Genomic DNA, 26,091 nt, shown 5'->3' on the forward strand with positions numbered 1-26,091 from the left:
CAGCAGCAGAGCTGCAGGGAATTGGGGTGAATTCCGAGGTGATGCCACTTCAAAGCCACCTGGGAAACCGGCTGTAGTGTGGAGGTGGGTGGGGTGAGCAAGAGATACCACTGAAGGGAGGGAAGAGCTGGACTTGGAGATGCTTATCGGTGTTCTTGCACAAGGGCTGGAGCCCAGGAGCCAGGACTGGTGACACCAGCTGTCAGGAATTCTGAAATCCTTCTTCTGCCAAGTGCTGGGAATGGACAGGACAGATCAGAACTGTCTAATTGCTTCTTCCACCCAACCAGGCAGGATTGACCCATCACCTCCTGGTCTCCAATTAGTAGGCTTAAGTGCTGGATAGAGAGATTGGAGTCTGAATGAGGATGAGTGTGATGGGCGGAGTGATCCCAAAATGAAGTGTTTTAAGAGAGAAGCAGAGCAAATTTATTAGGAAGAGACGATATCATAGGGAAAACAAAATATGTATTTGGGAGCAGAAAGGGAAAGGATGAAGGGTTTGAAAGCTCTAAAATACAGTAAGAAAGTGTGGAATGAGTCAGGATGAGAAAAGAAGAGAACACAAGAAGCTGTAGCAGTAGATGCCATTAAATGAATGCAGCTGTCAACTTCCTGGTGAAATATTTGAATACCGTATTTATTTCCAGCCTAAGAATCAAGCTCTATTATCTGCCCCCACAGTTGTGGCTCAGATGGTGATGGGACATGGGAGTGTCTATGGGCAGCAGTGTATTTGGAGTCCCCATCCCTGGAGGTGTCCAAGGAACACCTGGAGGTGGCACTCAGTGCTCTGGGCTGGGGACAAAGTGGGCATCAGGCACAGCCTGGACTTGATGGTCCTTGTGGTCTTTTCCAACCTTAATGATTCTGTGGTCCTGTGACATTCCAAGGCTGTAGCCTCTCCCCAAAGCCTGCTGCCCAGTTCTTTCCCGGGGCAGCAGTGGAGGCACAGTGGAATTGAGGTGGGGCACAGCACAGAGAGAAACTCACTTTGCTATCTGCTGGTTGAAAGTCTGATGGTTTTGGTGACATTTGTGTCCCTGCATTCTGTCACAGTGCTGCTATGCTGTAGTTTATTGCATGTTCCTAGAATGACATCCTGTTTAGGAGGCAGTTCTTAGTCTTCATCCCTGGGAAAGCTGGCAAAGATCTCCGAGATATTTGCTGATATAGGGAGAAATGCAATGGCAGAGTCCCACCATAGCCTGCTGAAGGAAAGTTAGGAGGGATAGATGGATAAAATGTGGGATTTCTCCTGAATTTGCTGACCTAAGGCACCTGTTTGATATTCTCAGTGTTTCTTGCTCATAGCTCCCAGGATCCATGGGTTTATTTAGCCTTCAGCTGCCAAAGGACATGAGATGTTCCTTACTTGTTTAAGGACACACTAATTGGATGCACAGTTAACAACATATAATCACTCTAACAAGTATTTCTACATATTCATATTGAAATAAAATAAAATCAAAGACACCCTGCACAGTTCCCTGGTGGCATGTTTGCTTTCCAGAATGGTGTAACTGGTGTGGGCTGGCTGGGTCCCAGTCAGTGAGGGCTGCTGTGTGTTCCCTGCTGGTGGAGAACATCCCTTGCACTGGTTTGTGCCCCAGTGAGAGGGGCTGGTTAGGACTTGTAAATAACTGGGATGGCCCTGCAGAGACTATGGCTTCAAAAACCATGGAAGGTGTGGGTGTCTGTTCTTTGGACATCCAGAAACACTAAAATTCAAGTTCTTGTGAAGTCACCCTAAACATCTCCTCCCTTTCTGGATTCCCCTCCAGTTACCTCCTGGGCTTGTACGTGTCATTGTCATGTGTGTCATAACCAGGTAGTTGGGTCTTTCCATCACCTGTGGTGGCAGTTCTTATCCTGTCATCCAAAGCCCATGTGCCACGTGTTTTCCACACCTTCAGGGAGGGCTCAGGGTAAGCTTGAACCAAGGCAGAAGGGCAGGGGAGGAAGGGTTGCTATAGACGGGATACTGTCCATTTTCCAGGTTCTCTGGGTTTGTCCAGCATGTCCTTACAGAAGAAAGAGGAGGAGATTACTGCTTTTGAGATTGAATTGTGTTTTGAGTGCGGGTGGATGTAGTTTCTAAGGAGTTACCCATAATCCAAGATGGCAGGAGTAAGGGAATTGTGTGATTTACTCCATGATATGTGTTACCTGAGCCCCTTTTTCCTGTTGAGACAGAAGGGAAGAAGCCTGAAATAAATACAGATGGTGTTTGAGGGCACTCAGTTTGTCCTGCTAACCCTCTGCCAGTCTCCTGGGCATGGGATTGGGGAGGGCAGGGCTGGGGGAAGCTGGAACTGCCTGGGAATGAGGGACTTGGGAGCAGGGAGGAGGAGATGGTGGGTGTGCCATGGACAGCAAAAGGGAGCAGCTCATCAACAACAGGGCCAGAAAGGAGGGAATGATTTTGGGAGACAGAAGTGAGCTCAGAGAAACATTTGCAGCTGAAGGTTTATAGAAATACTTCCTTTTGTTGGTGAAGGAAGGGGAGGGAAGAAGTAGTAAGGAGCAATTCTGATGTGAGCAGTAGTAAGGAGCAATTCTGCAATAAGGGCAGGGGTGACTGCCAAGGGTTGTAGACACAGCCTGGGCAGTGAATTGCAGAGATGTTCTGCAGAGAATGATCCCTATTCCGGGAGATGGGAAAAAAACATATTCTGTTGTATTTAAGTAGTGTATAGTGATTTTTTTTTTTTTTGTGCCTAGCTGTATGCAATTTAACTTTGGCAGCAAGTGCTGGTTGAATACATTGACAGGTTTAATTGCTTTGGCTTGAGTAGGATGAAAGTGAATTTATTTCCCAGTGAGAAGAGCATTGAAAGGCTGCATGAAAACCTGTCAAAGGAAATTGAAGCGGGGTTGGGGAGTTATCTTTACAGTAAATGGAATTGATAAACATGTCAGTTAAAAGGGGAATTTATTTATAATACTCAGGTTTTGTGGCCAGAATTCTTTGAGTATTCCATTCACTGGGAAAATGAATTATATCTGTTCAATTGATTTGCTTTTTCGTAATGCTTGTAGAGCAGGAAATTGTCACAGAGTAAAAAGCTGAAGTAGTATTTGTTCTTTTTTTCTAGAACACGTCAGTAATGGAGGATCAGAATGAAGATGAGTCTCCAAAGAAAAATACCTTGTGGCAGGTAGGACTAACATGGATGTAGAAGGAGATGTGCCAGGATTTTGTATGTTCCTGCTTTTGAGAAATGTCCAAATCTCAGGTCTGCATAATCATCCTTGGATGTCGTTGGCTGTATCCTCCTAAAGTTAGCACAGCCTTTGAGTGAAGGATGATGCCAGTGGATAATCCTCAGGAAATTGCCAGGTTTGCTCAGATTTTATAGTTTGTGCTGACCTTGGAAGGGCAATGTTCTGTCAAAGCATCCTTGGGAATAAAGTTAATTTATATTTCTGAGCATGTGACTGTTGTTTAAAAAGTTCAACATGGCAAGGACTCACAACCCACTTGCTTTGAAGAAGTTTGGGAATATTTTGGAGGTGCCAATTGCTCCCCAGCAGCCACTTGGCTTCTGGGGGCTTAGAGGAGCTGGCATCACTGAGGCTGTGCTCAGTAGTTATCAGTGATGCCTGCCGGGGTGTTCTGAGCCATCCTGATGTGCAGCTGAAGCTCCTAGGATTTTAATGAGTTGTTCATTATTTATTAAAAAAATATGGATATTGATCTAATACCAATATCAAACTGTGACGGACAAAAACTCTCTAACAGTTTAAAGTTAGAAAGTGTATGTTTATTCGACACTAGGCAGTGTGTGGGATAGCTCCCAAATCCACACCTCCCCTTCCAAGTGATTACAGAGCCCTTTTATCCATACAAGTATTGAATACCCAAAATACAAATACATGTTCATCATTTTGGTACATCCCATTCCTCACTTTATAGGCTAATAATTTCAAAAGCTATTCAGCATGTGTAGTTTGCTCCTTAAAATGGGTCGGTGTCCCTTTCATGGGGAGGGGTCCCAAAATGAGGAAGTAAATGAAGTCTTCCTCATTGTGACCTTTCTACCTTTTCAATGCAAATATGACAAATGAACTCTTGGTAGAACTCCCATTCCTTGTCTTCAATTGGTTTCAGAACAGAGGAGCCCCACAATTGTCTTATGTTCCTAAAAGCTATTTGTCAGTTTGTGTATTCTTCATTATAAACCCAGCTAACTAAACATTGTGTTGACAAGCAATCAATTATTAGTTAACTACAAACTCTTAACGTTATCAGGGCCTATTAATTTATTGTAATTAACTCTAATAAGGCTTATCTCTAACTAAAATCTTAGCTCTTCTAAAATCTCAAAATTCCTTAACATTTGTTTAATTCCCCACTTCTTCTTTGCAATGAATAAATTCTTTTACTCAATATATAGATTTTTCTTCATCTGCCCAAGACATATGTCTAGTGTCTCTCAAGACTAAACCATATGCTTTTGATAATGAAGTTAGGGCCGTCATTCATCTTATAATTTTCCAATTCCAAACAAGTATCACCTCAAACAAAATTAAGCTTATACTAACTAAAATAAGCAACACAATGATAGGATGAATTAAAAGTATTAAGTATGCTGGTTGCTGTTGGTGACCACCCAAAGAGCACATCCCACCAGTGATGAGACAAGTGTTCCTCAAATAGCTTAAAAACTTCTTTGATGGTTTCTGTGTCATGGTGTATAGTGATTAAAATCTTTTTTCCCTGCATCTCTAATCCCTTTCAAAATTTCTCTCAGTTCCTGATGTTTTAACAACTGAGCAATTAAAGTCAAATTCTTTCCTATGGGCACAGGCACTATTTCTTGTACAGTAATTAAATTAGCTTTTATATACTGGTGTTATACTACAGGTGCCTGATATGAGAAGTCACATCCCTCAATTTTGACAAAGTTACAGACACATAGATAGAACTGAGTCTCATTCATGCTTAGGTTGTCTATCATTATGGTGGGGCATGCTGTTCTGAGACAGACACAACCTTGTCCTATATATACAAGCAAAGTTGTTTCATTGTCTGAATACATTTCAAAGTGGCAAATGCTTTGATCTGTATCCAAACATGTCTTTATTACTTTCTAATGTCCCCTCACATATGTACCCCAGTTGCCTCCTCATAGAACAGGGCTCTAGGTTGATGGTTTGCCACTTTCCTCTAATTTCTCGTGCCCATGTTCTATGTTCAGAAGGATATAACACAGTCCCCTCATGGTTTAATCCCAGGGGCACTATAGGATGAATTAGGCTCACTGATGCATTATGTATTGTTAAGACAAAGGCTGTTACTTTACTTGTCATAGGGTTATAAGTTAAATTGACCAAAGTCCACCAAGCTTGCAGTTCCCTTTCTATATCAGATGCACTATCCCAAACAATTCTACGGAGCTCAGCAGGGAATATTCCCTCCCCGCCTTCCCTGAGCACTGCAGCCGCTACTGACTGCATCCATAGTTGTGCTTGAGTACACCCAAGAGCTAGTGAAATGTTTTCGCTAGCTGTGCCTAATGCATTAATTATTAATTCATGGTCTTGCTCTTTGGTGTTCTCCCACCCTGGTGATACTTTGGATAACTGCCAACGGTTGTCACCCAGTGCTAGTAGCAAAGATTGTAGAGGTCGCTGTAATTTAACCAAGTCATTCTTGAGTGTTGTTAATTTATTCATCAATACTTCTGAATCTATGGTATTTAGCATTCCTAGTCCAGTCCCTAGCAGCCCAGTGAGATCCTTTTTACTCCTAAAGTTAGAGGACATTCGTTTTTGAAGCCAAGTGGCCTAGTCCATGAAAGAATTTCTGAGAAATGGGACCCACTCTGGCTGGATATCTGAAGCATTTACCTGTATTCCCATTTCTACTCACTTCAGAGACCATTCCGGATTGACCATCAGTCTTTGGATTCCTGTTTTCTTAATAGTATATGGCCCAATTCTAGTAATCGTAGGAGCTATAGGCTGCTCTTCTATTTCTGGGATAACTGGCCTTGGGGGAGTAACAGCTTTCTTTTGTGTTGGTGGGGTAGTTCTAGTCCTGTTCTTATGATATTATGCTTGAGTGATATTAAAGTCAAGATCATACCCTCTTATTGCACATCCCTCTAGTTTTAATCTAAATTCAGGACATTTACTCAAACATTTGTCACAGCATTCAGGGTTAATCCGAATGAGTTTCATGGGTGATTGGTAAGCCTCATGGAACCCATCCTGCACAAATGCATAGTTACATCCCCAAACATTTCTCCCTTCCCACAAACGTGCATTTGTAACCTTTATAATCTCATTTAAGGCCCTACGAGAGTGGGGATCATAGGCCCTTCCTTGGCACCGGTATATTCGAGTTACGTTGTACTTGTGTGGTATTGCATTGGCTCCTGTTAAAACTATGGCAGTGGCTATAATAGTTACAACCTTCTCCATCATGTCCATAATTTCTATAGGTCCATTTATTCGCTGTTGCGGGTGAGCTTCAACCTCAGCTCATTGTCACCTGGTGTCACTTTCCAGACTCCCTCAGGGACTTTATTCACTCAGGAGTGAAGAATCCAGGCCTTCTGTTCTTTGATCTTGATTGCAGTAAAGGCAGTGAGGAGCACCTGGTAGGGTCCTTCCCACTGTGGTTCCAGGCTTTTTTCTGCAAAAGACTTAACATATACATAATCCCCAGATTGTACATCGTGTACTGGTCCATCTAATTCTCTGGTTTGAGCTCCAGCCACATATTTTTCAATTTCCCTCAATTGTTTATTTCGGGCTACCATATACTTATGTAGGGTTTCTTCCCTTACGTGTGTCAGTATGGTTCCTTCTTGAACTGCATATGGTCTCCCATATAATATTTCAAAGGGGCTCAATTTTTCTTTTGTCCTTGGTTTTGTCCTAATTTGCAATAATGCTAATGGGAGAGCTTGGGGCCAAGGTAGGTTTGCCTCTTGTCCCAATCTCACAATTTGTTGTTTAATCAAATGATTCATCTTTTCCACTTGGCCACTCGATTGAGGATGATATGGGGTATGTAGCTCCCAGTCTATCGCCAGGTGATGGCTAATTTGTTGCACAATTTTGGAGATAAAATGCGGCCCTCTATCTGAGGATATGGTGGCTGGAACTCCAACCCTTGGTATTATTTCTTGCAACAGTGCTTTGGTTACCTCTCGTGCTTTAGCTGTCCTAGTAGAAAAAGCTTCTGGTCAACCTGAAAAGGTATCAGTCAATACCAGGAGATAAGGTTATCCCCCCTTCCTGGGTAATTCTGTGAAATCGATTTGCCACTGCTGCCCAGGTCCGCAATCTTTCCCAGTTTGTCCAACTTTAGCCCTTGGGATGTTTTTAGGATTAGTTTTCAGAGGCAAAGGCTACACTGACGAGTTACTTGTATTATTGTGCCCTGTAATTTCCTAGCTATAATTTTTCCTTTCAGATGGCTGTACAGGGCATCTACTCCCCAGTGTGTTTTTTCATGTTCTTTTTGCACTACTGACCACAACAAATAGGAAGGCACTACAAGTCTCCCTTCCTCTGTTACAGCCCATCCTTCTTGATTATAATTTGTTTTTTCTGCCTTAATAAGTTTCTTATCCTTTTTATTGTACACTGGCTTATCTTCAATAGAAACCTTTCCATCTGGGATCAATGTTGCTTCCACTGTCTCCTCAAATACCTCACCTTTGGTTGCATCTTTTGCCTCTCTGTCCGCCAGTATGTTCCCTTCTTCCAGTTCAGAGCTCACCTTTTGGTGTGCTTTGATGTGCATGATGGCTACCTTCTCAGGCAGTTGCACTGCATCTAGTAGTCTCAGTATCTCTTGTGCATGTTTACTATTCTTCCCTTGCGAATTCAACAGTTTTATCTCTTTCCAAATGGCTCCATGTACGTGAACCACCCCGAATGCATACCTTGAGTCCGTGTAAATGTTAATCTCTCTTCCTTTTACCAACTCTAAGGCTCGAGTTCAGGCGATTATTTCAGCCTTCTGTGCAGAGGTGTTTGCTGATAAGGGTCCAGGCTCCGTTACCTCTCTGCTTGTGGTAACCACATACCCCGTGTGCCTTTTTCCACTGATGACATAGCTGCTTCCATCAGTAAACCAAGTCTCAGCACCTTCGAGTGGGATGTCCTTCAGATCCAGGCAGCTGGAGTAGGTGGCCTCAATGGTCTCCAGACAGTCATGGATCACTGGTTCTCCCATACTCCTGCTGAGAAAGGAAGCTGGATTCACAATGTTAGTTACCACAATTTCAACATCATCCTATTCGACTAGTATAGCTTGGTACTTCAGGAACCTCTTTGGAGAGAGCCAATGCCCGCCTTTTGCCTCAAGGACTGCAGACACTGTGTGGGATACTAGCACAGTCATCTTCTGACCTAGGGTGAATTTGTGTGCTTCTTGGATGTTCACTGCCACTGCTGCAACAGCTCTGGGACACCCTGGCCATCCCTTAGCTGCTGTATCCAGCTGTTTGGAGAGATAAGCCACTGCTCTCCGGTACGGGCCTAAGTTCTGTGCTAGTATTCCCAAGGTGGTCCCTTGTTTTTTGTGGGAAAACAGGAAGAATGGTTTACTCATATCTGGAAGTCCTAAAGCTGGAGCTGACATGAGGGCCTTCTTTAGTTGGTCAAAGGCTTGGGTTGCTTCTTTTGTCCACTGAAGATTTCTGCTCCCTTCCATGATCAACGCATACAGAGGTTTAACAAGTAACCCACAGTTATAAATCCATAGTCTGCACCACCCCGTCATGCCTAAAAGGTTCTCAGTTCTTTCACTGTCTGAGGTCTCGGGGTCTGACATATTGCTTCTTTGCGATGCTTGCCCAAGGTCCTTTGTCCAGCGCTCACTTCATAACCCAGGTAAATGACTGTTTGCCTCACCATCTGGGCTTTCTTCTGGGACACTCGATACCCCTGCAGGCCCAAAAAGTTTAGGAGGCTTACCGTCCACTCCACGCATGTTTCCTGGGTCTGGGTGGCTATCAGGAGGTCATCCACGTACTGGAGCAACTGTCCTCCTGCTGGAGGTTTCCAAGATTCTAAATCCTTGGCAAGCTGTTCCCCAAATATAGTTAGGAGAGTTCTTGTATCCCTGTGGTAATACACACTGTGAGAGCTGGTTCCTCCATCCAGTTTTGGGGTTCTCCAATTCAAATGTAAAAATTTTCTGGCTGGCTTTGTGGAGAGGGAGGCAAAGGAAAACATCCTTTAAATCTAAAACTGTAAACCAGGTTAGTTCAGGTGTTAAATGAGTTAACAAGGTGTAAGGGTTAGCAACTACTGGATACAAGTCTTCAGTTACTCTGTTAACAGCCCTTAGATCTTTACTAACCTGTATGACTCATCAGGCTTCTTTACTGGCATAATGGGAGTATTAAAATCAGATTGACACTCTTTTAACAGTCCTATTTGCAAAAAAATTTCTATAATTGGGCTAATCTCTGTCTTCTTTCTTCAGGGGGTATTGTTTAACCCTCACTGCTCGTTTCTCTTCCTTAAGCTTGATTTGTATAGGTAATACATTCTTTGCTCGCCCTGGTATATTAGAAGCCCATGCCCCAGGGAATATTTGATCTATTATTTTCTTGAAGTTTTTCTCTTCTTCACTTTACAGTCTCAATTTCTTTGGTTATTAACATTGGGCTTAACAACTCCACATATTGTTGGTCCTTTACCTCCAAGCTAATTTCTCCATTTTTAAATATTATCTTGCATCCAGCTGCTCTAGCAGATTGCTGCCCAGAAGTGCAGATGGAGCATTAGGCATATATAAAAACTAGTGATTTTCCCATTGCTTTCCCCAATTTATACTTTAATGGTTTGCAAGAATACGCTCTTTCAGATTAACCAGTAGCCCCCTTTACCATAACATAATAATTTGTTAGAGGTATTAGGGCCCTATTCAACACTGAAAATGTTGCCCCTGTGTCCACTAAAAATTCCACTTCCTTTTCTTTATTCCCTAGTTTAACTATAACCAGAGAGTCCCCTAGGGTAGGGCCCTCCGGTCCTCCTCAGTCCTCCCTTGCATGAGCAACCACCTGTTCTCCCCCTCGATCGCTTTTTCTCTGTTCATCACCCCTTCTTCATTCTGGGCACTGGTTCTTCCAGTGTCCAAATTTCCTGCAAAATGCACACTGATCTTTTCCCAGTCGGGGTGGTCCTTGTCTTGGTGGGTCTTGCTCACGTTTCTCCTTTCCTTCTTCCTGCCACTAATTTCTTCATCCCTTGTTTATATCCTAACTCCCGGTTACTAAAGACTCTCCATGCTTCATCCAATAGAGTCTCCAAGTCTCGGCAATTTGGGCCCTGGATCTTCTGAAGTTCCCGCCTGTGGATTGTCCTAAAACCAAATGTATTAGTTGTTGTATTCCTTCCTCTGATTCAGGGTCCAGGGTGTTATATCACATTACATCCCGCAGGTGATCTAAAAATTCAGAGGGTGTTGAGAGGGACCTTGTTTAACAGCATATGAAGCTGACCAGTTTATAGTTTTAGGAATTGCTCGTTTTAGTCCTTTCACTATAAAGTCTTGATATCTCTTAAGCTGTGCTAATTCATCAGGTTCATTGGGATCCCACATCAGGTCCTGAAGAGGAAATACATCTTTAATATCCTCTTGTGTTGATACACAAGCATCCTCAGCTAAGTCCTTGGATACCTTTAAAACCAACTGCTTCTCTGTGTCTGTTAAAGCATCAAGTAGTAACTGCATGTCTGCCCAGTCAGGTAAATGCTCCTTAAATGAACTTTAACCTTTTGGCAGCGCCTGTCGGGTCATTTCGATAATCCTTAGCAGTCTTTTCCCAAGCCACCAAATCCATTGAAAAAAAGGGGACCTTAATTATCCTTGGCTCCTTGTCAGAGGCTATAGCTTGCCTTAAGGGTGCTTGTATGACTCTTTTGAAAGTTTGCTTTCCAGTTGCTTTTGGGGGTGGGTTCATTCTGGTTTGCCTTCTGGTCCTTGATGCTATTGGACCCTGTGGGGAAGACTTGGGACTTGGTTCAGATTCATCCCATTCACTATCACTACTGGGCAATGGTGGATAAAACCTCGAGGGTTCCCCTGATCTAGGAGTTGGTGGGGAAACCCCTACTTCAATTACTGCTTTTCCCAGTGCAGATGAACCAGAGGATAGGTTAGGGGAGGCTGAAAGTTGGTGAGGGTTCCTTCGTTCCCCCACCCTCTCCTCTACCCCCCTCCGTGGTTTCTAGGCGGTGGTAAAAGTGCCTCTACTGTCTCTTGTTTTAAGATCTCTGTTGGATACACTTTACTTGGGTGTGAGCATCTTTGATTTATTGAACATGTGCTACAACACCGTTTGAGCTTTTCCTTGTTAGCTTTATTATCCTTTCCAAGAGACAGTACCAGTGGATCAGACGGTGGCCTAATCCCACAATCTCTTTGCCACTCAGGGTGATTTTGAAGACTGAAAAACATACCAGCATAAGTTACTTCTTGCCACTTTTGTTCACGCCTAAGGAAAAATATTAACTGTAATAAAGTCTCATAGTCTAAAGTACCATTTGCTGGCCATTTCAACCCCCTCATCCAGTCTATAGAGTGGCCACCACTGCGTAAAAAATTTGACAAGTTCCCTTTTAGTTTCGCTACCACCATAGCCCAGCAGCACTTTCCAGTGTGTTAAGATACACCTAAAGGGGTTCCTCTGGGAATCTCTTTGCTCTCATTTGCCCCCATGTTTAGGATTTTTCTTTTCAAAATGTCTTTTGATCTTATCCCAGTTTCTCAGCTTTACCTGGTATTCATCTGGTACAAAAATATGCTGGCCACACTCAACTCTTAAGAATTTCCACTGGTTTCTTCAAGGTTCCTGAAACTGTTTTCCAATATTCAAATATTTTACTGCTACCAGGGACCTCTTGACCAGTTAGTTGCCAACAAAATTCGTATAACTTTCTGGGTAGCCTCTTGTTCCTTTGTACGACAGAAAGCAAAAATTCCAGTCTTAGGTATTAGCCACCTGTACCGTTTTTGGACCCATGGGTCGTGACAAACTGCATTCTGAAACACAATCCACAGATTACAACAGCAATCTTTATTTGGGCAGGGGAATACCCCTGAACCAGGCTCTTGGTTCCTGTGTCTCCCGGTCCTGGTCATATAGCTATGCTAGCAAACAAAAGGGATAAAGCAACTTGTTAAATAATTTTCTTCTTTTCTCTAAAAAAGTTTAGCAGTCCTTCTGAAAGGGTTCAGAGCAGCAGCTGTTAAGGAAAAGCTTGTTATACAAAAGGAAAAGGGAAAAAAAAACTCATTAAATTGTTAAGTACTCTATTTAAATTGCAGGTTATTAATCACCCATTAAATCAAATCCTCTGCTATGTTTTGCTCTGGGTATATTACTGTTAAAATTCGTTTAACAACTGTAAGCAACTTTTCATACACTGTAGCAGGTGTTCAGCTGAGAGCCAAGCGTATCTCCTGTCCTGCTGTAAACAAAGGACAAATGGGAATCTTGCAAAGTATCAGTCGAGTTTCGACAGAAATTTTACAACTCCACGCTGCACTGAAAGCTGTGTAAATCACTGCTATAACCCGTTCCGAAGCTTTTCAGATTGCTGACCAAATTTCTCTCACCCTTTGATGAAAAATGTTACAAAACACAGAGTTCAGCTGCGTATTCACCGCTGCAAAACCATGTTTCTCTTTTCTCGGGAGGACCTGACTCTAAACGCTAATAGCTTATGCTCACAAAAAAAAAAAAAGCCAGGGGTTTTTTCACTACCCCAAACACATTCAACAAAAGTTTTAATAAGGTCTTGTTAAAATCACACAAACTTCAGCCGAAGCACGGCACAAATCCCTCCACAAGAAGTGGAGGAGCGGTGGTAAGCTACCAACAAATACTCTCTAAACTTGGGGTTTTCCAGGCAGTTATAAAATGTATCCCGAGGCTACAAAGGCTGGATTCCCCTCTAGTTACCCGGGAAACAAATAACCTCCTAATCACCAGGACTATCTCAGGAATAGTTAAGGCTTTTCACTTCACCCTCTAACTATAAAACAAGCAAATTTAACTCACAAAGCCTTTTCATCCATCAACATATCATATAAATTTTTTACAGCCAAAAGCACATGCTGTCTAGGCTCACACACAATCTAAGCACAATGCAAATACTTTAAATCAGTCCGCTTTCCCAAAAAGTCAGTGTTTCTCTGCAAAGCAAACAGCAATTTCACAAACCTCTTACAACTTTAAGCTCACAAAACTCCTAAAAACACTTACAAAAAATTAATAACACACACCAAATCACACCAATTATAATGCTCACAATACAAACCACAACAAATACAATACCCAAACACGAAATCACAAACTTATCAAAGAAACACGGATCTGGTTACAATACACACACATACAGCACTTGAGGCCACAACCCAAATTGTCACAGCGGGACTATTCACATCCCAAAAATCCAGACTAGCCACCCAAATTATGGATTACTAAAGTGCACCTTTAATTTACAAGCTGAAACCAGAGCCAGCCCTGCTCCAGTCCAAATCCACAGCACCACAGCTGCTGTCTCCACTATGAGACACAGATTGCTAAACCTCTGTTGCCACCGTCTCCTCTCGGAGCCACAGACCACCAAACTCCTGGGTCCCCACTCCGGGACACGGGTTACCAAACCTCGGATACGAGACGTCTCTCGTGTCTTATGAACTGCTTATATAACAAGGTACCTTTCGCCAAATACAACCATACCTCTTGTCCCTAGTTCCAACAGGTTCTGGTCTTTCCCCGGGTAGTCAATGGGATCACAGGATCTCTCTTCCCAGAAATTTCTGGTGGGTGCCCAGAGGGGTCCCGGAACCCCACTGACCCCACGGCCAGAGAGAGCAGAGTCCTGCTGTGGTTGCCAAAATGATTTATTAAAAAAATATGGATATTGATCTAGTACCGATATCCAACTGTGACAGACAAAAACTCTCTAACAGTTTAAAGTTAGAAAGGTATGTTTACTGTGAGACTGGGCGGTGTGGGGGATAGCTCCCAAATCCACACCTCCCCTTCCAAGTGATTACAGAGCCCTTTTATCCATACAAGTATTGAATACCCAAAATACAAATACATGTTCATCATTTTGGTACATCCCATTCCTCACTTTATAGGCTAATAATTTCAAAAGCTATTCAGCATGTGTAGTTTGCTCCTTAAAATGGGTCGGTGTCCCTTTCATGGGGAGGGGTCCCAAAATGAGGAAGTAAATGAAGTCTTCCTCATTGTGACCTTTCTACCTTTTCAATGCAAATATGACAAATGAACTCTTGGTAGAACTCCCATTCCTTGTCCTCAGTTGGTTTCAGAACAGAGGAGCCCCACAATTGTCTTATGTTCCTAAAAGCTATTTGTCAGTTTGTGTATTCTTCATTATAAACCCAGCTAACTAAACATTGTGTTGACAAGCAATCAATTATTAGTTAACTACAAACTCTTAACTTTATCAGGGCCTATTAATTTATTGTAATTAACTCTAATAAGGCTTATCTCTAACTAAAATCTTAGCTCTTCTAAAATCTCTAAATTCCTTAAAATTTATATTTCATTCATGTGCACATCCCAAACATTAACAGGAGCTGCTCTGCAGAAACAAACCAAGCCTTTGATTCTCAGTTTTTATTTATGGACAATCAGTGCAACACTGACATGAGGGTCTCAAATTCTTATTTTAACTGCCAGAATCTGAGCAAAACATTTGTGGAGACAAATTGCAATGTGCCCAGAAACCACTGCTTTGAGCTGGCAAATGTATATCCCTTATATTTTAAGTGGTAAGAGGTGTAAAGGAAGAATTCAAGACTTTCAGTGTAAGAAGTAATTTAGGAGCAAAGTCTGTGAAAGACTTTGAAAAGTCTTTGAATTTCATCTGATGTAACTAATTGCTTGAATAATGTGTTTTAAAATTTAGTTGTGATTATTTCTTTGCATCTTCTTACATGTTCTTCCTTGAGAGAGATTTTATTAAGCTGTTCCTATACTTTATATATAAATACCAGTATTTAAAGATATACTAATATATAAGTAATGTTCCTTTTCCAACCCCAGATAAGTAATGGAACTTCATCTGTGATTGTCTCAAGAAAAAGACCATCGGAAGGAAACTACGAAAAGGAAAAAGACTTGTGTATAAAATACTTTGACCAGTGGTCTGAATCAGATCAAGTGGAATTTGTGGAACACCTCATTTCCCGGATGTGTCACTATCAGCATGGACATATTAACTCCTACCTGAAGCCCATGTTACAGCGGGACTTCATCACTGCGCTGCCAGGTAAACCCGGGGCAGGGAGCACGGGGCTGCTCTGGGCTGTGCAGCCCCTTGGCAGCATCCTCTGCATTCCCGTTGTCCCTTGGAGAGCCAGTGCTGCTCCCTGCTGCAGAGAAGGGCAGCAGGGTGGCCAAATGCCTTCTGTGATTAATTGAGTTGGCCACTGGATGCCAGTGTTGTTCCACGTTAAAACAGTTGGACTGGTGTATCCCAAAGAATTTGTGCTGGAATTGGAACTGAGTTGTCACAGAAGTTGTGTATGTGCAAGCTTTGGTCTGAACTCCTTTTTCATACAGCAAATGCTACTGCAGAGACATTTTAGTTTAGGAACTTTTACATGTTAATGTTGTTCTGAGTTTTTGCTTAGATGAGTGCATCTAGTTTGTCTAATCTTGTTGCTGACCTGAGAGCAAAAACACTTGTGGATTTTTATTGTGTTGTCCAGCCCTGATTCCTGTTTTCAGTTACTCACAACCTCTTCTGACACCCACAGGTGTCTGCCTGTGTAGATATGTTCAGATAGGAAATCTGTTTTTACACTTGCTCTATGATTTTTTTTTTACAAAAATGCAGAGCAGCAATAGTGGATATATAGAATCCCTAGGTTGTTATCTGGTGGTAAAGTTGTATTTATTTTTCAATTAATTTTTGGAAGAAATTGTATCTCTGGATTCTTGCTGCTGGGGGCAGCAAGATTCATATGACTCTTGGGAAGGGGAAAGTGTGGACATTGTTTGCAGAGTGGGAAGTCAGCCTGGCTAAGTGGTCAGTGTGTTTTGTGTACCCCTGGCAGCCCACTGGCACGGCTTCACGCTGCAGTGTGTGAGCAGCTTGTGGGTTTGTCCCAGGAATGCCAGGACAGTTCTGAACACTGAGGGTGGAAGAGGACATGCAAAACCTAAAAGCTTAAATCCTAAAATTCCAAATCAGCTGCTCCTCCTAGGACTGACTCTCCAGACCCTTCATGTGCAAGTCTGATCTTCAACGAAAATTTTACTTTCTTTGCTTTTATACCTCAAGGCTGATACAGAATTATACAGATCTTTCATGTTATATATTTCTGCTTAAGAAAATTTTGGGAGCTTTTTAAGGTGACACTTGTTTACACCGCATTTGTATATGCCAAAATACATCTTTACAACTTCTGTTACTTGTCCCCAGTGTAAATACTGGGAATTGTTCCCATATTCAGCCTTCCTTGAAGGTGCTGTGGCATGCAAAGAACATCTATCTAAATTTACCCAGGAACTTAATCCCAGCTGATGGAAATCAATCCTGTGTTGGGCTGCAGTCACATAAAAGGAGAACTGGAGGACCCCTCTCAGGAATATAAAGGGATTTCTGGGGTCATGCTATGTAGGGCCAGGAGTTGGAGTTGATGATCCTTGTGGGCCCCTTCCAACTCAGGATGGTGCATTTTTAAAAGATGACTTTGCTTGCCTTGAAGAAGTCGAATTCTTTTGTTGTAAACAGGAGTAGTTTTTGCTCACTGTCCTGATGAATTTTACACCTGTGAGAATGTAGGAGAAATGGAGAAAGAGTTGATGGAATCTGACTTCCCTTGTTTTTAGTAACAGAGTGGTAACCGTGGTATGATCTAAGTGACTGTTTTGTATCTAATGTTGATCACATTTAGAGAGTTGACATCCCACATTTGGGTTTTATTTTCGTACAAAGTGATATTTATACACAGACCTTTGAAATCCTTGTGAATTTTAATTGTTTGAATTTATTATTGAAACTCAACCAAACCTTCAGCTGCTCCCTCTAATCAACAACAGCTCTTTTTCACCATTTTCTGTAAACTGCAAAGACTCTGTAGAGGCTTAAGGGAAGGGTGTCATACTTTCCTTTGAAAAGTCTACCAATAGATGTCAAATTCATTTTATTTCAAAAAATGGAAAGGTTTTAGTACCTATTTCAGAAATTTTCTAAAACAAATCCCTGTCATTTAATGTAAAATAGGGATATGCAGCTATTTCAGGCCTTAATGTGTCTTAAGCTTAGTCCTGCATGTTATCTGATATAAAATCTATTCTTGAGATTTTTACTGCTAGCAGAAGCTCACAGGTTTAAATTGCTACATCCAAAAGAAATGTCAACTATTTACCCTAATTAACATAATAGTATCAGGTCTAAAGCACAGACACGAAGGACAGGGCTACTAGACTTATTATAGTTATCTAAATTATGTAGAATAAATCAATAAATGAGTAAGACTCACATGTATTAGTTTCTGCTTTCTGCTGCTGTTCATTTTTATGAAGGCCATGTGAAATTCAGTGTGCAGTGGAGGACTGTATGAATATACTTTCTTCATGCTCTAAAAAAATAACAGTAGTTCCTTTGATTTGTCAGGACTATTTGAAGCCTAAAGTGGGCTGTCATGAGATAAAGTGGAAAATTAAAAAGGTCGTCATCTCCTGGTTTGAAAGATGTTTTTCATGCTTGGCCAAGAAGTGTATGTTACTCATGAAAATTAAGTTATTCAACATCTCAGGTTCAGGGGAGTTTTATGGAAAGCAAAATGGCAGGTCCTTTCAAATAAGGAGCAGACTTAGCAGGGACTTTTCCACAAGGAATAATTGCTCTCCAATATCCCATCTAACCCTGCCTTCTGACAGGGAAGCCATTCTCTCTTGTCCTGGCACTCCAGTTCCTGATGCAGAGGAACCTTCTTGTAGCCCTTTCAGACACTGGCAGGGGCTCTGATGTCTCCACACAACCTTCCCTTCTCCAGGCTAAACATTCCCAGCTCTCCCAGCCTGGCTCCATAGGGGAGCTGCTCTAGCCCCTGTAGCAGCTCCATGGCCTTCTCTGGACTTGCTCCAACAGTTCCATGTCCTTGTGTTGGGAACACCAGAGCTGTGATCCCTGCTCCGGGATTTCAGGAGAGAAGAGTGCAGAGGAGAATCCCCTCCCTGGGCCTCTCCATGCTGCTTTTGCTGCCCTGTTGTGCTGATTCTCCCTGCAGGGCAGAAGGATGGTCCAACAGGCAGGAAAGACATAAATCCTTGGACATATTTTGGTGTCTCTGTGTGCACTCACTGGTGCCTCTCCAATAGCAGCGTTCTCATGTTACTGCCATGCCCCAAAGCTCTGGATTCTCAGTGTCTTGCAAAGCTGGTTTGGTTCTTTCTGTGCACTCACTGACTGCTCTTCATTTCTTTGTAGAGCAAGGCTTAGATCACATAGCAGAAAACATCCTTTCCTATCTCGATGCCAGATCCTTGTGTGCAGCAGAGCTGGTGTGTAAGGAGTGGCAGAGAGTCATCTCGGAGGGGATGCTGTGGAAGAAGCTCATTGAGAGGATGGTACGCACAGACCCGCTCTGGAAGGGGCTCTCGGAGAGGAGGGGTTGGTAAGTGCCTGAGCTCCCCTGCTGCCTGGCCTGCTGCACACATCCCTCCCAGCCAGCTCTGCCCAAAGAGAAGCTTTCAGTAAATGGGGATTGCTGAGATCCTGATCTCTGCTGGGGCTGGAGGCCAAAGCTGCCAGCTCCCCTTTCGGCTCTGCCTTTCTCCCCATCCTTTTGTGCTCCCATGTCTCTTGCCATTTTTTCTTGCTTGAGTCTGTGCAAATTTGGAATTTCTATATTGTGAGGAGAACTATCAGTTCCATCAGCTCACAAAAAATAGTGACAACACAATTGCAGGGCTCTTTCTCAAGTGAAGTATTTCCAATTGGACTTTTTTTTTGTTTGGTTTGGTTTTGGATTTTTGTTTTGTTTTGTTCGTGTGGTGGTTTTGTTTTTGTTTTGTTTTGTTTTTGCTTAAAGTATAAAATAGCAGCTTGGGCTGCAGAAGCCTCTCAAAGAGAAAACCCTTGCTGTTTGTTACAATGGAGTTTTCTTGTCCTTCCCAAGTTTCTGGAGAGCTGTTCTGCCTCAGAAACCTGTTTCCCTATGCTCTCTAGTGGTGTGCCTAAGCAAAGGCATGTACAGAGCAAGGGGATGGCACAAGGATGAAACCTTGTGGAGCAGGAAATCAGAACTGGAAAGCACTTGTTACCTTTTTAACCTTGCACATTCTAAATATTTGTCAAATTGCAAAGTCACAAGGGTTGTAATAGTGATACTAAAAATTCTTGCAGGTATTCCTAAGAATATGTGCTGAGGGTTTGTTCTGGGCAGGCTTTGCATTCCTATGAAGTTTGGATTCTTTGTGCTACATTGAAAACTGTGTTTCTCCTTCTTTCTAGGGATCAGTACCTGTTTAAAAACAGACCAACAGATGGGCCCCCCAATTCGTTTTACAGGTCCTTATACCCAAAGATAATCCAGGATATAGAGGTAGGTGTTCTGATCTGTCCTGTCTGCAGGACAGATAATGGGTTTCACTGTTGCTCTTGGTATGATGTAAAAAACAGCCTCAGCAGCTCCTTGGCACAGCAGGTGCATTGGTTTTTGCATTTAAAGACTTTTGGAACTCTTCTGAGACTATGGATTTTAATAAAATAGCAGGTTTAGGACACACTACTCTAAGATAATTCCATGTATTGCTCAATATTCAATATATTGGTGATACACTCACTTAGAAGGTGATCTGAGGTTCATGCCTTAAACACCAATTATTTAAAATGCAACTTATCACTTCTAAAGCAGTGACTGTTATAAATACAGCTTTGGTCCTCATAGGGGATTTTTCCTCTCTCCAGTGGTTTGATGGGAACAATCATCACTTTTATGATGATGAACCCACTGGGGCATCAGTGGTAAAGAAGCTTCAGATATAAAATTTTGCTTATCTTGTTTTGAGGTTTACAGAGCTGGGCTTGCCTTGGTGGTTTTGAAATATTTCTGATAAATCAGGATCATCGCAGTGTTCTGCCAGCAGGAAAAAATGTGTCTTGCTCTGTTTGCTGTACTCACCACAAAGCTCTGAAGTTGCACCACAGACTGTCATGGATTTATTTCAGAATTGGAAATTATTGGTCTGAAATTCATTAGTGGGGAAATGTGTTTTGATGTTCAAGACAGATGTGAACTAATGGAATCACTGTGTGGAATGGCAAATGGCAATTTGTGCTGCTTGGCACTCAGGAAACAAAATTATCCTCAACTCTGAACCCAGCTGTAAAATGGTTCTCCTGGAAGCCAAAATGTATTTTCCAGATACCTTTTTATAAACCTTGCTACATCATTTATAGACATTTAAAGATAAAGAACTGAGTATGAAATACACCCTAGGCAAAATATGACCAAACTTGGTATTTACCTGTGAACTGAATGATCCACTTAGTTATTGGAGGGGAGATGTATTTTCCCTGTAGGGAATGAGAGTGATGTTGCACTTGATAAGAAGTCTGTGGGATTAAGAGCTTTTAGTGTGATATTTTCTTGCTTTCTGCACAATTCTGGCCTAGTTCTATAAAGAAAATGGGCAAAAAGCAGCATGAAAATGTTTGCATAGAACACTAAAACCGTTTGGCATTACTGTAACAATGTTATTCTTCTGAAACTCATTTGTATAAATGGACCATTTGTGTAGGCACTGTTGTTATTAGAGATGGAAGGACTCCTTGAAGGTGTTCTGAGGGCTTTTGAATTATCCCAATCTGCTCTTTAATGGTTTGGTTCTTCAGTTGCTGTAGATTTGCTTTCCTGTGCACAGAAACAAAGCTCCTGAACTGAATACTTCTTGCTAGGATGAAGCAAGTAGGAAAACCCCAAACCCCTTGTGCTTCTTTCATCCCCAATATCAATAATAAATATAAAAAATTGTCAGGCTGAATAGCTAAGACTGGGAAAAGAGTAGGATTTAAAAATGTATTGTAGCAATGAGTGTTTCTGCCACAGCAGATTTTCCCCTGTTTGCCTATTCCCTCAAGCCCTCTGAAATATTCCTGTTTCCCAGGTCTTTGACCTGGAGTGGGGTTGGTGTTTGTGCTGATAGTCAAGGGCCCAATAATTCTTCCACTTCCAGAAGTCTATTAGAATTTTTCAAATAAATCACCCTTTAAAGTACTTTTCACAAATTGCTTCCCTAAAGGGCTGTCAAAAGAAACTTTTAACACTGTTCAAAATGTAAAGAGCGAGTACCAATAACAACCAAATTTAGCTTTAAGATTAACTTTTTCCTTCTCTTCCTGTTTTTGTTGCTCTTCCACAGTTTTGTACTTTCTCCATTCTTCCATGTTTCACAGCAATGTGTAGAAGCTCTTAAATAAGACTTTCATTTAGATGTGATGAAGAATTTTTTATCTCTGAATACCAAAATGTTTTTTCTTCAAATATTTGCCTGGATCTTTAATGAGATCTTCCTGTGTCTGTCAGAGGGTCAGAGTTTAGGGAGCCATATTAGCACGTATAGAATTACATACCTGTTGTTAAAAACAAATCCAAAAGATGGATACAGTTAAATATATTTGATGTAGCACAAAAATCTTGTCATTTGGTATTTTACCACAAAGATTGACCAAATCCTGCTAGATTGTTTCCAAGGGTAAGAGTTAGGAATTTACTGCAGCTGATGCTAAATTGGGTTGTGGGCAGAGATGAGCTCAAAGCAGAATGTGCTTTCTGTCAGAATTTGAAAAATAATCCCAAACCTGAATTAACAATTGGAAGGAAAAATGAGGAATGATAAACAGCAAATTTGATTTCTTTCCCTTGGGCTCTACTTGCATTGTGGGTCAAAAGTTCATGCAGCCAGAGCGGTGGGAGCTGAAGGTAACACAGGCAGGGGTTTGACAGAGGGAGCTTCCTTTGCCTGTCCAGAAATGTGGTGGTGCCAGTGTCTGTTTTCTTCATGCCAAACACATTTTAGGAAATTAATGTCACTTCTGAAGTCATTTCATTTGAAAATAAGAGGACATTTACTGATCAGAAACCAAATTCTTGGAAAGAGATGGTTACTCCCCACCTCCACTGTGAAGCCAAATATTTAATTAGGTTTTATTTCACAAGAGGTAGTTCAGTCCCTCCAAACATCTCCAAGTCACATGTTGAACTGCCAGGGTTCTCTAGGAGCTTTTTTAAAAGGGAAAACCTTTTTGGGTTTGGCTTTGGGGGTTTATCCTAGAAAACTGGACTTGGTGTGAGACCTTGTTTGTGGAGAGCCCCTGGCTGGAGCAGGGTGGCCATTGCCATGGGGCCCTGTCCTCAGGCACAGTGCCAGGCTGGGAGGTTTAATCCTGCTGACTCCAGAACCCCAAGTCCCTGGAATTTTTCCATATTATTTGTGAAGCTTGGCCAACTGTTGTGTTGTCCCCTCAGGATTAGCACAAGTATCTATTTCTGGTGATGAGTTGAGAAGACTTTTATTTAATAAATGTTCTCCTTATCTTGAGGCACATGGTGAGTGCCCTCAGTTCGTTTCCCTGGAGACTTGAGTCCACCTAATTAAGATGAGAATAAAAATGTGGTTTTTCTGAAGAAAAAAGATGTGATTCTTTAGAAAGATGTGGTGCCAGGCCATCAGATAAACATGCTGTAGTCTTCTGATTTCTGGAAGACTTCAGGTTTTAGGACTGGAATTGAAATTTTAAAGCTTTGGGACAATTTGAAAAGGGGAAGAAGTCAGTTCTTGCCCTAAGTCCTTGCCAGCACTGGGACTTGGTTGTTTATGAAGATTACAGGCTATAATTTCTGAGGGAAATGGGTTTGTTTAGTACTGCTTTAATTATGATGCTGGAGAAATTTCATGTGCGTGTGTGGGGAGAATCTGGTCAACATTATATGCCTAGAAGTTTTTTCAGTCAGCCTTTGAAATCTCTATTCCACAGGCACTTTCCAAAAAGCATTTCTTAAAAATGAAGCTGGCCAAGGAGAAGGGAGGCTTTGGAGCAGGAGGGACCAAGTTTTTGTGGTGCATGGCACAGATTGCAGCTCTCTCCTCTGAGCAGGGCAGAACTCCCCCTTCAGCTGTTCTGGCCACGGGGTGGGGCCCTGGCTTGGCTCCTTTGCTTCCCTTTGCCCCACAGCACTCCTGCTTTTTAACAGAAAGGGGCTGGGGAGCAGTCTTGGAAGGGGACCTGGGGGGTCTTTGCTTATCAGACCCTCTTAATTATACATGACTTAATTATTAAGCCCTCTCTACCCTGGTGACACTAGTTCATTTACTTGTGCCTTCCCTCTGCTATGGTCAGGAGGGATTTTCCTTTTTCCCTTTGAGGAAAGCATGAGAAGAACAAAGGGTTGGATTTTCATGGCCTAATGCGTCAGGAGAAATCCCTACATACGTAACAAATGTGGATGTTCCTTTTGCTTTTTCCTGCCTCACTTGTCCTGCAGGAGAATTGTGCATTCAGAGGGAACAGAAACTCCTTGGTTTATGGGATTAAGATAAACCCACTTACTCTGCAATAACATTCACAAGGATAAAAATGCAATTGTTAGCCAAGAAGCTGAACACAGTGTATATTATCCAATGGTAAAAAACCCCCTGTTCCTAGTAGATTATCCTTAACACTTCCGATGTATAGTTAATGTTCCAGCTGTTAATGCACATGAATTGCATTTTTTTCACTGTGCATCTTTGCACCAGTGAATATATTCTGGCATGGTCAAGGCTTGGCTATACCTCTACATCTTGGACTATTTTCTGTTTGTACTTTACTCAATAAATGTCTTTTTTTCTTTCAATCCATTTGTGCACTACTTCAGCTGCCAAATGTCTCTCCTGCTGTGGCAAATGCTTGATCTTTCCTTTGTATGTCCAGATTTAGTTGGTTGTGCAGCATTTGTGAGCTCCTCGCTGCTGTTGCTCTGGTGACCTTTTAGGAGAGTGTGAGAAACTGTGGGTGTGAACTCAGGAGACTGTTCTGCCTTTTACTGGGGAAACCCGAGTTCAGAGGCAGAGAAGATTTTTGAGGGCATCTGTAGAAAATACAGTAGTGGGTTTTGGATGTCTGGGTGTTGGTCTGGAACCATAAAATACACAAATAAACTGTGGGATTCTTCAGCCCTGAGTAAGAGCCATAGACACCCCTCATACCTGCTGTCATCCCTGCTCGGTGTATCCAGTTAGGATCTCTCCTGGCAGGAGAGTGCAGATGAAGACTTTCACTCCCTGCACCATGGAGCAATGACCAGAAATTCCCTGTAGCAAAAGCTTTCATGTGGTTGCCAGTTCTTCATTAACCATGTTCCTCTCAGAGGGTCCTCCAGTTGCCCACCCACTCAGTCTGTTCAGTCATCCCAAATGTTATTTCTCTGGATGTGTACATCTGTTTTCACTCCACTGCCCAGGGAAGTGCTGCTGTACATTCTGTGTGTCATGGCTGCTTTCCCAGCATCCCAAGAATTAAAGCAGTGTGAGGGGATTTTACAAGTTCTCAAAAAACAGGCACTGTTTTCCCACAGTAGCCACACCACATAATGGCTACATGGAATGACAGCTCCTCGTAGAACTGAAATGTGCACTTGAATGTGCCTTACTGCCCTCATAGAGGTACACAAGACTTTAGTTTCCTTTATCTGAAGCCAGCATTTTCTTATGGGGAACAGCTGAAGAAGCTTCCTATAGTGAACCTGTTAGAATTGGGCCAGCTCGTGTCCTCAGTGCCTGGTGAGCAAACTTCCACTGGATGCTGCTCTGTTTTGGGAGCTGTGGCCAGTAGCATTTCTGATCTGGGGGGTTCCCAGTGTGTTCTGGAGCTGTTGGGAGTGGCTGGCACAGGAAGCTGAAGTGTGGGAGTGCTCACAGAGCATTGACAACTCCTCTGGCACATGTTTGGTGCAAGCTTAGTGCAGACCTTTCCAACAACAGGGCTTTGGGGAAGCTCCCCCTTTAAGACTATTCAGAACTGAGTATCTGAACATAAATAGTTTCTAAAACTATTTAAATTGGCTGACTGCGATCTCTGATACCTTATCTCCTGTGCCTCCAGTGTTACTATTGCATATTTAAATCTCCTGCCTTCAGATCTATAATCATATTGGCTCCTGCTGCCGATGCCTGCAATCCTCTCCTGTTTCTGAGGGTTAGAGGAGTTGATGAGCTGCGGTTGTGCCCTCCTAGCTCAGATAAGATAAAGCTTGGGTATTGCCTGTCCTTCCCCCTCCAGCCCTGCATTGCATGCTGAGCAAGGAGATGAGCTGGGCTGATCTCTCCAGAGCAGTGTCAGCTTTAGGCCCAGCTCACAGTGTGCCAATCAGCAGGGCACTGGCTGGCCAGGAGAGCTGATCCCAAACTGACACCCTCACTATGCTGTTCAGTGGTTTCCACACCAAATTGGAAAGGAATGATGGGGTGAGTGATCTGTCAGCTGCTCCTCTAGAAGCATTTCTTCATCTCTGTGATTTAGACAAATTCCTGGGGCACATCAGGTTTGTATTAGGACTGGGTATAATTCTCTCCAAATTCCATAATGGGAGATAAATTAAGGAGCAAACAAGTGGAAGACAAAGTGGAAAGTCAGTTTTCCCTTGAAGCAGACATGTTTTCCTAGAATTGGGATGTCACAGTCACACTCCACTTCTGTCTTTACTGAGGGTTCAGTCAGTTTTAATTTTGGAGGAGCTGCAGAGGTGCCTGCTACTGCTTTGGAAGTTAGGATTACATATAAATATACTTTTCCAAACAAACTGCTAGTCTGTCAGCTTCTCCCCAGGTTTCCATGCAGAATTTGGGGAAATTCCAGGGAAATAGCTAAACAGATGGCCTATTCTGATGAAAGCATCCCAGCCTGCCCAGGTGCTGCAGGTGTTGTCCTGGAGTTCTGGGCACATATTCTCTTTTGATTGTGTTAGGATCTTCCTGTCCAAAACCCTAGATTTCTTTGAATCTAGCATTGATTTTACAGCAAGGGGTAAAGCTGATTAAGACCTGAAAATCATGCTGGTTCTGCTGTGAA

At 42.4% G+C, this 26,091-nt stretch overlaps 1 protein-coding gene across 4 annotated transcripts in view; it reads left to right on the forward strand.

The window, feature by feature from the left end:
• The window catches only part of FBXW11 (F-box and WD repeat domain containing 11), a 68,091-nt gene that overhangs the window by 30,570 nt on the left and 11,430 nt on the right, over positions 1 to 26,091 (forward strand). For all 4 annotated transcript variants that reach the window (XM_021544864.2, XM_077786723.1, XM_021544866.2 and 1 more), the window contains 4 exons: positions 3,099 to 3,161; positions 15,072 to 15,297; positions 18,469 to 18,655; positions 19,495 to 19,585. In XM_021544864.2, the coding sequence (XP_021400539.1) occupies positions 3,099 to 3,161; positions 15,072 to 15,297; positions 18,469 to 18,655; positions 19,495 to 19,585 (567 nt within the window). The remainder of the gene's footprint in view (positions 1 to 3,098; positions 3,162 to 15,071; positions 15,298 to 18,468; positions 18,656 to 19,494; positions 19,586 to 26,091) is intronic.

The sequence above is a fragment of the Lonchura striata genome, chromosome 15 (genome assembly GCF_046129695.1).
Source record: "Lonchura striata isolate bLonStr1 chromosome 15, bLonStr1.mat, whole genome shotgun sequence".
Classification (NCBI taxonomy): domain Eukaryota; kingdom Metazoa; phylum Chordata; class Aves; order Passeriformes; family Estrildidae; genus Lonchura; species Lonchura striata.